Below are 16,130 nucleotides of genomic sequence, written 5' to 3'. Positions count from 1 at the left end.
ATACAGAGAGCTCCATGCACCCAGTATATAGGTAGCTCCACATATACAGTATACAGAGAGCTCTATGCACCCAGTATACAGAGAGCTCCATGCACCCAGTATACAGAGAGCCCTGGTAGCCCTGGAGCATGTGGTGCTGTGACCGGGGAGGTCGCCCCCACACTGCCCTCCGGTACCTCACAGCTAGGTGAGGGCATCTCCGTGCACTGAGTGAGTGGCAGGGGGCGGGCAGGATAGTAGCCGGAGTAGGAGGGACAATGGCTGCAGCCTCCGCCTCTCCCTTCCATCTGGGTACTGTTGGTTTCGGACGGGAGGAGAGCAGGAGGGGGGCAGTCATTTATGCAGTGAGGGAGAAGGAGAGAACTGCTGTGGACACTCACACTCCACCTTCATAGCTGAGGTACCAGGAGCGGGGGAGCAGGCTGCAGTGGTCCCCTGCCATAGTGGAGCCCAGGAGAGGAGAGGACCATCCACACCAGAGTGCAGGGTGATCCCAAAGTGAGGAGACGAGCAGGGGGCGAGTGCCGGGGAACTTTTCTCTGCTGTCTGCTCCCGGAGCCGAGCAGTGCTGGAGGGCGCCCCCACCTGTTGGAGTGTGTCGCCCCCACCTGTTGGAGTGTGTCGCCCCCACCTATTGGAGTGTGTCGCCCCCACCTGTTGGAGTGTGTCGCCCCCTCTCTGAGGGACAGCAGGGGACCTTGTCTGAGGGACAGCAGGGGATATCATGGCTTGGACATTGCTGCCTGCGGGGTCTCTGCTCCTAGTACTGACAGTGCTGCTGGGGTCTCTGCTCCCCACATACTGGGCTCGTCTATACACCAACCACTGGGCTGTGAGGATAAAAGGGGGAGCCCAGGAAGCCGACAGGATAGCTAGCAAGTATGGATACCTCAACATGGGAAAGGTAATGTCCCTGCTCGCTCCATGCTCGCCTGCATTGCTCGCTGCATGCCCAGAAGTTTCCTGCCTCCATGTGGGGCTCATGTTATGCTGTGACCCCCCACCCTGGGGTCTGCAGTGCCCACCTGGACCAGCTGAAGGTTAGAAATAAGGGGACATCTCTTCTACACATCCCTTGTAGAACTGCAAGTCCCAGCATTCCTTCTAATACAGCATACTAGAAGCTGTACTGTCATGCCAGCCATGGGCACATGATTGTGATAGTGGTGGAGGACTAAACTTTCCCCTGAGGAGTGTGAACACAGGGCAAGGAGGGGGAGGGTGCAGCTACCTGGCCAGCCTGGAGGGAGCATCTCATTCTGCATGTATGCTTCTATAGGCTTCTATAGGGATTGGGGTCTATGACTCTTTGCAGAACTTCATTGATAAGTTTTTGGGTGAGGAAGTGGAGGAAGCTGCTGGATCAGCCCCATCCCTGTATGTAGATGCTGAGAGCAGCTGGGAAGGTGTCATCTGTTACCTGTCCTCAGTCCAGGAGTGAAATGCACAGACAGGGATATAGTACATTACATCTGATCATAAGTGTATAGTACTCTGGAGTCTGGTCCACTAGTGATGCAGGTGGTCACACTGTCCTGATGCTTCTTGGAGTCTGAGCTACAAAACCCTGGACAGGATTCCACATCTTAAAGCTGTAGTGGAGTTGTATTTATTGCCCAGCACTTAAAGGCTGGCTTCTTTCCATTATGGAGCCCAGCATAGTACTGAGAAATGTGCAGGATTGTGTCTGGTACATGACAGATTCCCTAGGTGGACCTTCTCTGGGAAGTTTGCTTAGCTTCACTGCAGGCAATGAGAGAAGGCAGTGTGGACTTTGATACTTGAGTGATAAAAGCTAACCTTGTCAGCCTTGTACTTCAAGGGGGAGGGTGGGAGTCTGGGGAAAACAAGTTAGTAAGAGGGGAAGCTGGAACATAGAAATAGCTTGTATTTATACCATTGTATTGTAAACAAAGCAAGTTCTCCTGAAGATGCCGATGCTTTTCCATCAGTCAGATCCACAATATGGCATTGATTTAGCCTGTCACTTATTGATGATTTCCACCTCTGTTTTCCTACCGTTCCAGCACCATAGGGGTCTGTCACATCCTTTCAAGGATTTGAGTGAATGTAGCAAATTGCACGGGAGTGAACTTTGTCATTTGTAAAACTTTCAAGATCTATTCATGAGAATTTGTAGGGAAGAAAAAAAACACAGGGTTTTAATAGTTTAAAATATGTGTAGAACACATAAAAGAAGCTGACGGTTCATTTTAAGGAAATGCATAAGTATGATATGTGTAATATTCCTGTGGTCTGAATCAGAATCCCATCACACAGACGTCATCCAGAACTAGCGCAGGGAATTCTGATGGGGTCATTTTATTACAACCTATGACTGCTGTGCTATAGTAAGCTGCCCTAAAGGACACGATCATAGGAGAATGATGGATCCCAGCGGAGGTCATTGACTTTAATGGAATCTTGTTCCCCAAAAACAATGAAAACCAAATAAAAAGTAGACAGAGTGAAGGCAAATTCCCGGTGAAATCATGTGGGAAGTTGCTGTATGTATTTAATTAAAGCAGTGTGATAGATGTTGGTGTAAACAGAGTTTTACCTTGCAGTAGTATATTGTGTACAGTTCAGGCTTTATGTTATTATAGTCGTTACACTAGATGTCCACTTTAATTTTCTTGCATATGGTAACATCCAGGCTATTATTATTGAATCATCTAATGTCCAGGTAGCCTGAATTACTGTTATTATACGCAGTGATATAGAGGTCGGTATTAATATGTGCAGGTATGACCATGTTACTGAAGGATATCAAGGGATGTCCAGGTTAGTGTTATTATATGCAGTGATGTCCAGGTTAGTGTTATTATATGCAGTGATGTCCAGGTTAGTGTTACTGTATGCAGTGATGTCCAGGTTAGTGTTACTGTATGCAGTGATGTCCAGGTTAGTGTTACTGTATGCAGTGATGTCCAGGTTACTATAACTGTATGCAGTGATATCCAGGTTACTATAGCTGTATGCAGTGATATCCAGATTACTATAACTGTATGCAGTGATATCCAGTGTCCTATAACTGTATGCAGTGATATCCAGGTTACTATAGCTGTATGCAGTGATATCCAGGTTACTATAACTGTATGCAGTGATATCCAGGTTACTATACCTGTATGCAGTGATATCCAGATTACTATACCTGTATGCAGTGATATCCAGGTTACTATAACTGTATGCAGTGATATCCAGTGTCCTATAACTGTATGCAGTGATATCCAGGTTACTATAACTGTATGCAGTGATATCCAGGTTACTATAACTGTATGCAGTGATGTCCAGGTTACTATAACTGTATACAGTGATATCCGGGTTACTATAACTGTATGCAGTGATATCCAGGTTACTATAACTGTATGCAGTGATATCCAGTGTCCTATAACTGTATGCAGTGATATCCAGGTTACTATAACTGTATGCAGTGATATCCAGGTTACTATAACTGTATGCAGTGATGTCCAGGTTACTATAACTGTATACAGTGATATCCGGGTTACTATAACTGTATGCAGTGATATCCAGGTTACTATAACTGTATGCAGTGATATCCAGTGTCCTATAACTGTATGCAGTGATATCCAGATTACTATATATGTATGAAGGGATAATAAAGGTTACTATGATCGTATGCAGTGATATCCGGGTCACTATTACTGTATGCAGTGATATCCGGGTTACTATATTTGTATGCAGTGATATCCAGGTTACTATACCTGTATGCAGTGATATCCAGCTTACTATAACTGTATGCAGTGATATCCAGGTTACTATAACTGTATGCAGTGATATCCAGGTTACTATACCTGTATGCAGTGATATCCAGGTTACTATAACTGTATGCAGTGATATCCAGGTTACTATACCTGTATGCAGTGATATCCAGGTTACTATAACCGTATGCAGTGATGTCCAGGTTACTATACCTGTATGCAGTGATATCCAGGTTACTATAACTGTATGCAGTAATATCCAGGTTACTATACCTGTATGCAGTGATATCCAGGTTACTATACCTGTATGCAGTGATATCCAGTGTCCTATAACTGTATGCAGTGATATCCAGGTTACTATAACTGTATGCAGTGATATCCAGGTTACTATACCTGTATGCAGTGATATCCAGGTTACTATAACTGTATGCAGTAATATCCAGGTTACTATACCTGTATGCAGTGATATCCAGGTTACTATACCTGTATGCAGTGATATCCAGGTTACTATAACTGTATGCAGTGATATCCAGGTTACTATAACTGTATGCAGTGATATCCAGGTTACTATAACTATGCAGTGACATCCAGGTTACTATAACTGTATGCAGTGATATACAGGTTACTATAACTATGCAGTGATATCCAGTGTCCTATAACTGTAAGCAGTGATATCCAGGTTAGTGTTAATGTATGCAGTGATATCCAGGTTACTATGATTGTGTACGGTGCCATCCTGGGTACCACGAGTCTATGGAATGATATTCAGTTTAATGTGATTGTATGCAGTGATATCCAGGTTACCATAGCTGTATGCAGTGATATCCAGAATAGTGTTACTATATGCAGTGATATCCAGAATAGTGTTAATGTATGCAGTGATATCCAGAATAGTGTTATTGTATGCAGTGATATCCAGGTTACTACGATTGTGTACGGTGACATCCTGGGTACCACGAGTCAATGGAATGATATTCAGTTTACTGTGATTGTATGCAGTGATATCCAGGTTACTATAACTGTATGCAGTGATATCCAGGTTACTATAACTGTATGCAGTGATATCCAGGTTACTATAACTGTATGCAGTGATATCCAGGTTACTATAACTGTATGCAGTGATATCCAGGTTACTATAACTGTATGCAGTGATATCCAGGTTGCTATAACTGTATGCAGTGATATCCAGATTACTATATATGTATGAAGTGATATCCAGGTTACTATAACTGTATGCAGTAATATCCAGGCTACTATAATTATATGCAGTGATATCCAGGTTACTATAACTGTATGCAGTAATATCCAGGCTACTATAATTATATGCAGTGATATCCAGGTTACTATACCTGTATGCAGTGATATCCAGGTTACTATAACTGTATGCAGTGATATCCAGTGTCCTATAACTGTATGCAGTGATATCCGGGTTACTATAACTGTAGGCAGTGATATCCGGGTTACTATTACTGTACTGTACTGTTACTATGGTTGTATGCAGTGATATTTAGGATACTATAATTGTCCCCTAGTAATTTGATATCCATTTTACTAATATTGTATACAGTGATGTCTAGGTTACTATTATTATATGCAGTGATGTCTAAACTGATGTCAATTACTATACTGTGTTATATAAGGTCACTTATTTTATGCAGTAAGGCTACATTTACACGTTCAGTCATTTTTCAGGACTGTATATGATGTCTGCAATCATCCGCAATCAGCAAAAAATTCATCCATAATACATCCGTATGGTGTCCGTAATCCATATTTTTTGTAGATAGGCCAAGAAGGGAAAGGTAATAGTTAAAGGGGAACTATCAGATTTGCTGATAGTTCCCTAGTGGGCATGGGGTGCTGAGGAGGAAGGTATGTCTGTTACCTTTTTTTCTTGGCTCCGTTCTTGTGCAGTTTATTCTGAAATCTTCTGCAGGTAAGCCGTTAGGAGCAGTGGGGGTGGGGCTACCGAGCACGGATCCAGCCCACTCCTTCCATTGATAGTCTTTATGATCCGCCCCCGACTGGACCACCCGCTAATGATCCGCCCCCAGTGCTCCTAATGGCGTACCAGGGAGAGGATTTTAGCTCAAGAATGGTGGGGAGAATAAAGGTAACAAATATATGTGAATGTAACCTAACACCGCAGTACTGCAGTTATCCAGGTAACTATTATCTCATGGAGCACCTTACATTGATAAATGCTTTGGGACTATCCTTTATTAACATAATTATATGAAGCCCAGAGACCTCCAGCTCTGCATTCACCTCTGTAATACCCATCAGGGAAGGTATCTTGTGCCAGGCGATCAGATAGAGCTCAATGTCATTTACATATGTTCATAGTGAGAGGCCTGAGAATGCGGCCAATAGATGAAGAGAGGTTCTCTGGATCCTCTATGTCTCCTCGTGCTCTGGCTTTCTGAAGATGTAGGAGCTGATTATGTTTACAATCCTTGGTTCTCAGATACTGAGATATAACATATCTGAGGCCGCCAGTAAAATATGTTTTTAATAATTAATACAAACCCCAGAGCACCTTTTGTTCCACCAGTGATGTAAGTGTTGTATGAAGCAAGAACTTCCCTCCAACATTCCAGTCATGTTGCATCTCTCATAACCTCAATCAGTCTGTGTGCCATAGAAGAGGCAGCAAGCAGATCCCGCAGCCTGGGAGGCCTGGGCCCACTCACTGGAGGAAATGGCCTCTTCTTAGACTCCTTTAAACTTCACACAAGCTCCTCATTCCAGAACAGATGGGGCATATCATCTTCTGGTCTAATGCTGAGCCGGTGATATAGTTATGCAGCCTTTACAAAGGACAGGTTCAGGCTTGTTCAGATTTGAGGCTATGGTCACAAAGTAAAATAAAAACTAAATACGGCCGTAAAAAGGGAAAGAATACAGCTGTTTTTCTTATCTAATTATGTGTTACAGTAATTCTTATATATAAAGAGCCAAGTAGAAGAAAAATTTTTGTTTTTACAGTGTGCACACAGACATTTCTATAGTCTGTAGTGTGGCACATTATTAGACTTTTTTCTTAGCTTCCACCAGTATTTTGCCATTACTTAGTGTGGCTGACCTCTGACTAGCCGCTCCTCACTTACGCCTCAGCATAAGACTAAAAAGCAAACCTCAGAGACTCAGAGGGTTGACTTAAAAGATTGTATAGTATGGGTCTGTAGTTTTATAGGGAATGTGTCATTATAAATGACCTGTTGTTTATATCAACTTTTTTCGCTGATGTTTTGTTTTTGTTTTTTTCAAATTTTTCGATTTTTTTGTTTGCATTTTAAAACAATCCTAAAATCTTCCGGTTTCATTTTTGCCGCTAGGCTCAAAATGATAGTGAGATTCCTGTTCCTGTACAGATCATTTTCCAGTAGTATCCTCCTTATCATCACAGACAGTAGTACAGTGACAGGTGACTTATCTCCCTGTTGAATGATCTCTATAAAGATCACTGAGCATGTCCAGAAGACTTTCTTATTCATATGAATGTAACAGGTCCTATCTATTCTGTCCTATAGTGCATAGGGCTTGCTGTAAAGCATGTCTTTAAATGCTGGTATAATAGGTCAGGCAAGATGGCAGCTCCAATAATTATGAACAAAAAATAAATAAAAAATTCCAATTAGAATATAGAAACAAATATAGAAAGAAGAACATGTTTCAGTACCTAGCGCTGCTCGGTAAAAAAAAATCTAGATGATCCATCACACAATGTATATTTTTGTAAAAGTACGGCCATGGTTGCCGATTGCAACAACAGCCATGATTAATACGAAAATATACGTTACGTTGCCATCTATGGAATCCCGGCCGGAGCGTATACACATAGTACTGTTTATGTTCTAGCCGGGACGCCGCAAAAAAATGACATGTCAGTGCACACTGTGGAGCGAGCAGCTCCGGCCGCATGCTCCATTGTGTGTAGTGGGGAGTTCTGATGCGCATCAGAACTCAGCGGCGCTAAAGATCATCCAGCCGGTACTGCAGTACCGTCCAGGATGATCTTATCTCACACCGGCTGTTCCGTGACCCGGCCAGGTCACGGAACGGCCGGTGTCATACAATGTGTGAACATAGCCTAAAACCTAAAAGGTGAAAACTTTTTTTGAATTAATGCTAAAATAAACTGCCAGTCTTGCTATTAAAGCAGAACTAATATAACTTGCTGATAGCCCCAGTCAGGGTAAACTCTGCTGTTTCTGCTGGCCATTCTAATGATAATCAATGGTGGGGACGGACTGGATGATGCGGCAGTGCTCCCAAGGGTGCTCCGGAGCGGAGTTTACCCCAACTAACAGCATGAAATCAATGTCAGGGAGGAAAGTAAGGTACATACCTTCCTCCTCAGTGTGCCCAGCACTATAGGGGGTTATCAACCTGTTCTGTGGTTTTTCTGTTAATATTGTTCCCTAAGTCCTTCAAGTTTTCAAATACAGTGGTACCTCGGTTCTCAAACTGCTTGGAACTCAAACTGTATTTTCAAAGAATCTTTGCTTTGGTTGTTAAACTCTTGCTCGGTTCTCAATCACTTTTCTGGGCACCCAGTCTTGAAGTACTTGGTATCTGACCGTTTTTGCGAGTGTGAATGGTGGGTTGTACCTGGTGAGTTAAGCACTGGTGAGGCTTCACATACAGTACAGTGCTGTATAAGATTGCTGGAGTGTATATACAGTACAGTAGTAGTACAGGCAGTGCACCACCATCTCTCATCTGTTACAGTGCTGGGATTGGGGGGGACTCTATACAGTATAGAATGAGTGAGGAGTTAGTGACTACTGTACTATAATTGCTGGTTTTGTTGAATGTTTCTTATGTGTATAATGTCCTGTACAGTATAGTGCTGCTCTGTAATAGAGATTAAACTGGGCACTATACAATGTAATATATGGGCACTGTAGGTAATTATTGGTGGGTGCTGGAACCAATTTAACACATTTACATTATTTCCTATGGCAAGACACTGCTCGGTTCTCAGACTGCTCGGTTCTCAAACTGCCTTCCTGAACCGAGGTTTTGAAATAATGCAAATTATTTGCCATTAAATGGCGGCCATCCACTCAATTTCAACAGCCTTTGAACATAGGCTTTCTGTGTTTTCAATCCACTCCCGATTTTGGTTGCAAAATACTGACCAAAAATCCTGTGTAAGAACATAGTCTAAGGGCCCTATTCCACCGGACGATTATCGTTTGCATAATCATTAACGATTAACGATCTCAAACGACCGCTATTGCGAAAGACCTGAAAACGTTCACTCATTTCCATGGAACGATAATCGTTACTTCTGATCGTAATTGCGATCGTTTTTCTTCGCTATTTATTCGCTATTGCGTTTGTATCTATTGCAAACGACCGAACGATGTCTTATTCAATGCGAACGATTTGCACACGAGCAACGATTAAAATAGGTCGAGGTCTTATAAAGCGATCAACGATTTCTCGTTTGGTCGTTAATCGTTAACTACATTTCAACCGAACGATTATCGTTTAGATTCGAACGATTTAACGATAATCTGAACGATAATCGTCCGGTGGAATAGGGCCCTAAGGCTACAAACACACTTGCCGGATCCGCAGCGAGTCATCTCACTGCGTATTTGCAGCGAGACTCGCTGCGCATCCTGGCCCTATTCTTTCAATGGCTGACAAAATCGCAGCAGAGATGCACATCCCTGCTGCTATTTTGTCTGCAGCCCGCCCCATTAACCCCCCGGCCGCCGGAGACTATACATTACCGGGTCCCCGCTCCTGCTTGCTTCGGGGCAGGAGCGGGGACCTGGTAATGTATAGCCTGGCCGCCCCCCTGCTGCCCCGATCGCCCCCTCAACAGCATTGATCGCCCCCCAAAGCCCCCGGCCACACGATATCCCCTGGCTGGGGGCTGCGGGGGGGGCGATCGTGCGGCCGGGGCTGCGTGGGATCGTGCGGCCGGGGGCTGCGGGGTGGGGTGGTGGGGTGGGTGACGGTTCGATCATGCGGCCGGGGGCTATGGGAGATCAAGCGGCCGGGGCTGGGGGATATCGTGCGGCCGGGGGCTGCGAGGGGCGATCAGTGCTGCTTGAGGGTGCGATCGGGAGGGACAAGCAGTAGCGGGGACCAGGTAATGTATAGTCTCTGGAGGCCGGGGGGTTAATGGGGCGGGCTGCAGACAAAATCGCAGCAGGGATGTACATCTCTGCTGCGATTTTGTCTGCCATTAAAAGAATAGGGCCGGGATCCACAGCGAGTCTCGCTGCAAATACGCAGCAAGATGACTTGCTGCGGATCCGGCAAGTGTGTTTGTAGCCTTAGGGTGCCTTCACACCTACCGGATCCGCAGCGGATTTTCATGCTGCGAGTTTGCAGCGAAATCAGCTGCGGATCTTGTACTGTGAAGCTCAATGGGTCTCATACACGCAGCGGATCCGCTGCCTGCATGGGACCCAGCCCCTTTAAACCCTGCGCCACCGCCGGCCGCCCGCAGCTTACAGCCCCGGCCCCCTTAAACCCCCGCACCGCCTGCATGCCCAATCGCCGCGACCGGGCGTGCGGGGGGCAGAGGCGGCGATCAGGCGTGCGGGCGGTGGTGGCGCAGGGGTTAAAGGGGCCTGGTCCCATGCAGGCAGCGCTGCGTGTATGGGACCCATTGAGCTTCATAGTACAAGATCCGCAGCTGATTTCGCTGCAAACTCGCAGCATGAAAATCCGCTGCGGATCCGGTAGGTGTGAAGGCACCCTTAGGGTGGTTTCGCGCACAGCTTTTCTGGAATTTTTCTGGCCAAAAAATGGATCCAGCAGGAAGCCTCCCTATGGTTCTCATACTGCTATTACTATTATTTGATTTGTCCATTATGATAGCTTTTTGGTCAATTAGATATCCTTTCTATGTCTGCTTCCTCTTATAGATGTGAACAGGGACAGGAGACATATCTCAGTGATAGACGTGTAGTAATCTCACTGTACATGTTTAGATGTGTCCACTGTGTTTGAAACTTAGATATTATCAAACCACATTGCATTGCTCTGCAGCTTTGATGTAGATGTTAGCTTCAGCTGGTGTGCTAGTCTTTGTTCAGTCAAGTTCAAGCATACTAAGGACTGCAGTGAATATTTGAAGGTGGGCTGCCCATTGATCTCTGATTTCTTTATACCTCCCAGAAATTGTATAGTTTCTAATAATAAATTCTTTGTAATGTATTTACTCTTCAGTAGTAAATAAAGGGTATCTGCATGCTATGAGCAAATGTACTGAAACTCTACTAAAACTCTTTACTAATGTTAAAGGGGTTATCCAGAAAAAAAACTTTTTTCTTACAAATCAACTGATTTAATGTTGCATTTACACGGAACGATTATCGTTCGAATTTTCACAATAACGATCGCATTTGAGTGATAATCGTTCCATGTAAACTCAGCAAACGATCAAGCGATGAGCGAAAAATCGTTCATTTTGATCTTTCAACATGTTCTCAAATCGTCGTTCATCGTTCGCTAAAAATTCGCAGATCGTTTCGTGTAAACAGCCTTTCAAAGATTCACCCTATGTAAAAGATGGGCTTAAGCAATCTTAAAAACGATCGCATTAACGATTTTTCTTACAAATTTTCTTACGATTTTTCAAACGATTTATTTGTCTGATGGTGCGTTTACACAGACAGATTTATCTGACAAATCTTTGAAGCCCAAACCAGGAACAGACTATAAACAGGGATCAGGTCATAAAGGAAAGACGGATCTATCCTCTTTTCAAATCCATTTCTGGTGTTGACTTCCAAAATCTGTCAGATAAATCTGTCTGTGTAAACGCAACATAAACTCTGATCATTATAAAATCCAAATCGTTGCCTCAAAATCGTTAAACGATTGATTGGGCGAATTATCGCTTCGTGTAAACACAGCATTAGAAAGTTATATAGATTTGTAATTTACTTCTATTTAAAAATCTTAAGTCTTCCCATATTTATCAGCTGCTGTATGTCCTGCAGGAATTGTTGCTTTCTTTTCAGTCTGACACAGTGCTCTCTGCTGCCACCTCTGTCTGTGACAGGAACTGTCCAGAGCGGAAGCAAATTCCCATAGAAAACCTCCTGCTCTGGACAGTTCCTGTCTCGGACAGAGGTGGCAGCAGAGAGCACTGTGTTAGACTGAAAAGTAAACACCACTTCCTGCAGGACATACAGCAGCTGATAAGTATGGGAAGACTTGAGATTTTTAAATAGAAGTAAATTACAAATCTATATAACTTATAAACTAGTTGATTTGAAAGAAAAAGATTTTTGCTGGACAACCTCTTTGAGCTGATCTGTCAAAATGTTCTACTCATTACCCATGCCAATAGCCCTATAAATTAACATTGGTTTTCAATTACGGTACGTAAACTAAATGATGCAAAATACCCTTGTGTCGTAGTGGCCTAAATTTAAAGGGTTTCTTAAAGGGCTTGTGTATTATGAGCCTTTCTGTTCCACCCACTACTCACTGACAGTTCACTTACCAGTGCTCTTCTGCCCTTGATGCTTACAAAAATACTACGGTGGCAATCAAACAGCTGGAATAGGCCGAGGGTTAAAACAATGGACATTGTGGTGGTGCAGTGAAGGGAAACAGGATGTGGGGGTCGAGACCCCTGTTCCAGTGATCCCCAGCTATCATGTGGAGAGGTGATAAATGTCCATTGTAGACTTGGTATTAAACAGTTACAATGGGAAACACAAGGTAAAAGATTCCTAGGGCAGTTACATAGTATTGTGTGGTAAATAAAAGTAAACTCCAAGCTGTATACAACTTATATGTGGGTGGGATATATTGATGGGGGTTTTATCTGCACATATAGTGTATTGTGGTTTAATACAAGCAGAACAACTACATGAAAGCAGCCAGGAGACAGATGCGGCAGAAGGCTGGATGTGCAGAGGTGATTCCCGGGATATCGTTTTAGGCTTTACTCCAACATTTAATGGAAAAATTCATTCTGGGAGAATATAAAAACCAGAAGGTTAAATCTGTCTGCTCATCAGGTCAACCTGTAACTCAATAATCTGGCTCTTTAGGTTTCAAGCACTGGGGAATGGAATCACCTCTTTGAATGAATTTTTTTTGGACTATATAGTAGCAGCAGACCATGCCTGGATGCACTTACCCATTGCCAGCGCCTGCTTGCGGCCTCATACTCTGGTAGATCAGTGGTGATTGCATAACATTGTTGTGTATAGAATAGCGGAAGCACTGCACTGGGAACATGGAACAAACAGGAGCCAGCAAGAATTCTCTAGTGCTTCCTATTTCCAGTTGCGTCTTTCTCATGTAACTTTAAGAACCCTCTCCACACTCCTTTGTGGAATTACACTCTAGAATGCAGGAACTTTTTTCTAGATCTAAAGAGCTGTACAATGTTACAGTCAATATTGTCTGAAAAAATAAGGTAGCTTTGTGTTCTTCTGTATAGCTTTTTCGATATATGACTTTATTCTCAACTGGCAATATTTCCTTTAAGTGAAACTGACAGCACGGCAATGCATATCAGTGCTGCCAGTTTCCAGCTACCTTCTAAGTGAGCATTACTTAGGTACCTTTATCCTCTTCTCTGATCCATTGTGTTAGTAAAAAGAGCCAAGGTCCAAGAGGGGACAGGCACAAACAGTGTCGCTGACACACCTCTGTGACACTGTGTCTGAAAAAAAGTCTGATCAGTAAAGGAGGATGAAGGTATTGCTCTCTTATTAGGTAACTGGCAGCACGGATATATGCATAGCCATGTGGAAGTTTCTCTTTAAAGTGTCACTGTCATTATAACTTTCAAAATCTAAATCAACAGTAGATGTGATATACAGCAAGTTTGCAATTTACATTCATTATTTTTTCTTAGTTATCATGGATAACACGGCACTTCCTGTGTTTAGCCTCGACTAGACCTTTTTTTTTTTTTTTTTTTTTTTTTTAAACTATCACTGTTACCAAAAATTTTTGACATGTCATCCTCTCCCAGCTCTGTGTTACGTGATCAGTCGGGCTCATAATGTAAGTGAATGGAGTCCTACTGATTAAGGTGACACAAAGCGGGGAGCGGACATGCTGCAGCGTGGTCCTCTCCCCACTCGTTCTGGTGATGGGTATGATTACTCAGAACGATCAAAACGTTTGATGTGTCAAAAGTTTACTATGATGACAGTGGCACTTTAAAGCGACTCTGTGCCCACAATCTGACCCCCCCCCCCCCCCCAAAACACTTGTACCTTCGGTTAGCTGCTTTTAATCCAAGATCTGTCCTGGGGTCCGTTCGGCAGGTGATGCAGCTATTCTCCTAAAAAACAACTTTTAAACTTGCAGCCCTGTGCCAGATGGGAGTATCTGTGCCCTAACTTTGCACCACCCCTCAGTCCCTTCAAGTTTACAGTTGCTTTTTTAGGACAGTAACTGCATCACCTGCCGAACGGACCCCAGGACAGATCTTGGATTAGAGGTTTGGGGGGGTCAGATTGTGGGTACAGAGTCACTTTAAAGAGTCTAAACACAGCCCTGTGTTTCCCTGGTCATCTCACAGAGAGGGTCAGTCATGTGATTGATCCATGACACTCTGTACTGGTCAGACATCTTGGGGGAGATTTATCAAACATGGTGTAAAGTGAAACTGGCTCAGTTGCCTCTAGCAACCAATCAGATTCCACTTTTCATTCCTCACAGACTCTTTGGAAAATGAAAGGTGGAATCTGATTGGTTGCTAGGGGCAACTGAGCCAGTTTCACTTTACACCATGTTTGATAAATTTCCCCCAATGTGTTTAGTTCAAACAGAACGAGACTAAAAATCTGCCTTCAGGAGACTGGACCCGGATTTCTGGTGAACACGGCTTTGTTTTAAAGCATGATATCTTAAAAAAAAGTGATGAATGTAAATTGCAAACTTGCTGTGTTTCACATCTACTGTTGATTTAGATTCTGAAAGCTATAATGACAGTGACACTTTAAAGCAGACCTGGCAGCAGTTTTTGCTGACTATATAAAGGCAGTGTTCAGTAGCATATTTTACCCTGAATCCAGTAATATAACTTTTATTTTAATCTGTCGCTCCAGTACTGAGATATAACTCTATACTGTAATTATCAAAATACGGACATATTTTAACCTTAAAAAAAATTTGTGTGAACATACCCTAAAAGTTAACAAAAATGTTAGTGAGATACACAAGAGTGTGCGGTCTTTCAGGCCAACTTGACCTGACTTGATGGTTTGTTTCATGTCTCATATAGGCTATTGCCCTCTATGTAATTTGGTCTAGTCACAATTACCGTAAACCCACAGGGCAATGTGATCTGGAGCAATTTCTAGGTCAAATTTCTACATCTATGAACTGTGTTTGTGTGTGACTTACATTAGGACTTGATGTTCGGGAGCTGTTTAATGTACCAGTCATGCTAGGAGACATGAACAAGCATGTATCTCCTCACAGCTACATTGCACATTAACCCGATCACCCAGCGCCAACACAGCACCATTAAACATTTCTAAATAACACCCAGACTTTAACCTGGTTCAAAGTCTGGTAACAGCCTTGCTCCATAACATCATATAACTTCTGTGCCTGCTTACCACAATATCCCTATTGCGGATTGCAGTCCATGTGTATTGCTCATAGATAAGAAGATTACTTGCATAAAATGTATGCTGAGATCACCTTACCTTATCTATGATAAGGCAAATCAGGACTTGTAAGATTTCCGAGAGCAGAGAAATATTTGTTTTCTCTGAAGACATTCTTCCTGGTAGGATATTACTAATCTTTATTACACAGTATGAGTCCAGAGAAGAAGACTCAGTAACATTACAGCACCATTCACATAGTCACCATTGGATTTCTGCAGTGGATCTTCTTCTAAAACACAGGTTGGATTTCCTATAAACAAATCTGTGAACATATCTCAAAGGTGGCCATACACATTAGATACAAGTAGGTTACTGGTTGAAAAGTATGAAGAGTCTAAATTTGAATTATTATCTCATTTATGTTGTGTGACTATCTAACATATGCATCGAACAAAATTACTAACATGAAGTACATTTTGTTACGAGAAGACCGCTATGCCTCACAGTGCTTTATGCTCCTATTCCACAGGTCGTTTAGAGGAGCAAACGAGCGCTCTCAGCGCTCGTTTGCTCCTCGTTCCCCGCTCGCTGCTGCCGCTATTCAACGCGGCTGCATCGAGCGGGTGAGTGCGGGAGGGGGCGGCGGGGAGCTGCGGGGGGGCTGCCCGGGGGATCGCTGATCGTCCGGGCAGCCCATAGGATATAGCAGCGTCTGCTGCCGATGCTCCTATTCAACGGAGCGACGGCAGCAGATCGCTGCTATATCAGTCGCTTGTTTTTCAACATGTTGAAAAACAAGCGACTGCAACGATCAGCTGATATAAACGATGTCGGC

General features: G+C 43.4%; 1 protein-coding gene across 6 annotated transcripts in view; it reads left to right on the top strand.

Annotated features, from left to right (window-relative positions):
• Nucleotides 1-310: 310 nt before the first annotated feature.
• Nucleotides 311-16,130, top strand: part of PCSK5 (proprotein convertase subtilisin/kexin type 5) — a 341,536-nt gene continuing 325,716 nt past the window's right edge. For 4 of the 6 annotated variants that reach the window (XR_011362133.1, XR_011362134.1, XR_011362132.1 and 1 more), the window contains exon 1: nt 311-904. Coding sequence is in view for 3 of the 6 variants with exons in the window: in XM_069961823.1 (XP_069817924.1) it covers nt 725-904 (180 nt within the window). In the remaining 3 variants the exon portion in view is untranslated. The remainder of the gene's footprint in view (nt 905-16,130) is intronic. The other 2 variants (XM_069961825.1, XM_069961824.1) reach the window with 2 other exon arrangements.

The sequence above is a fragment of the Dendropsophus ebraccatus genome, chromosome 3 (genome assembly GCF_027789765.1).
Source record: "Dendropsophus ebraccatus isolate aDenEbr1 chromosome 3, aDenEbr1.pat, whole genome shotgun sequence".
NCBI lineage: Eukaryota > Metazoa > Chordata > Amphibia > Anura > Hylidae > Dendropsophus > Dendropsophus ebraccatus.
This window is presented reverse-complemented; position numbering and strand designations above follow the sequence as displayed.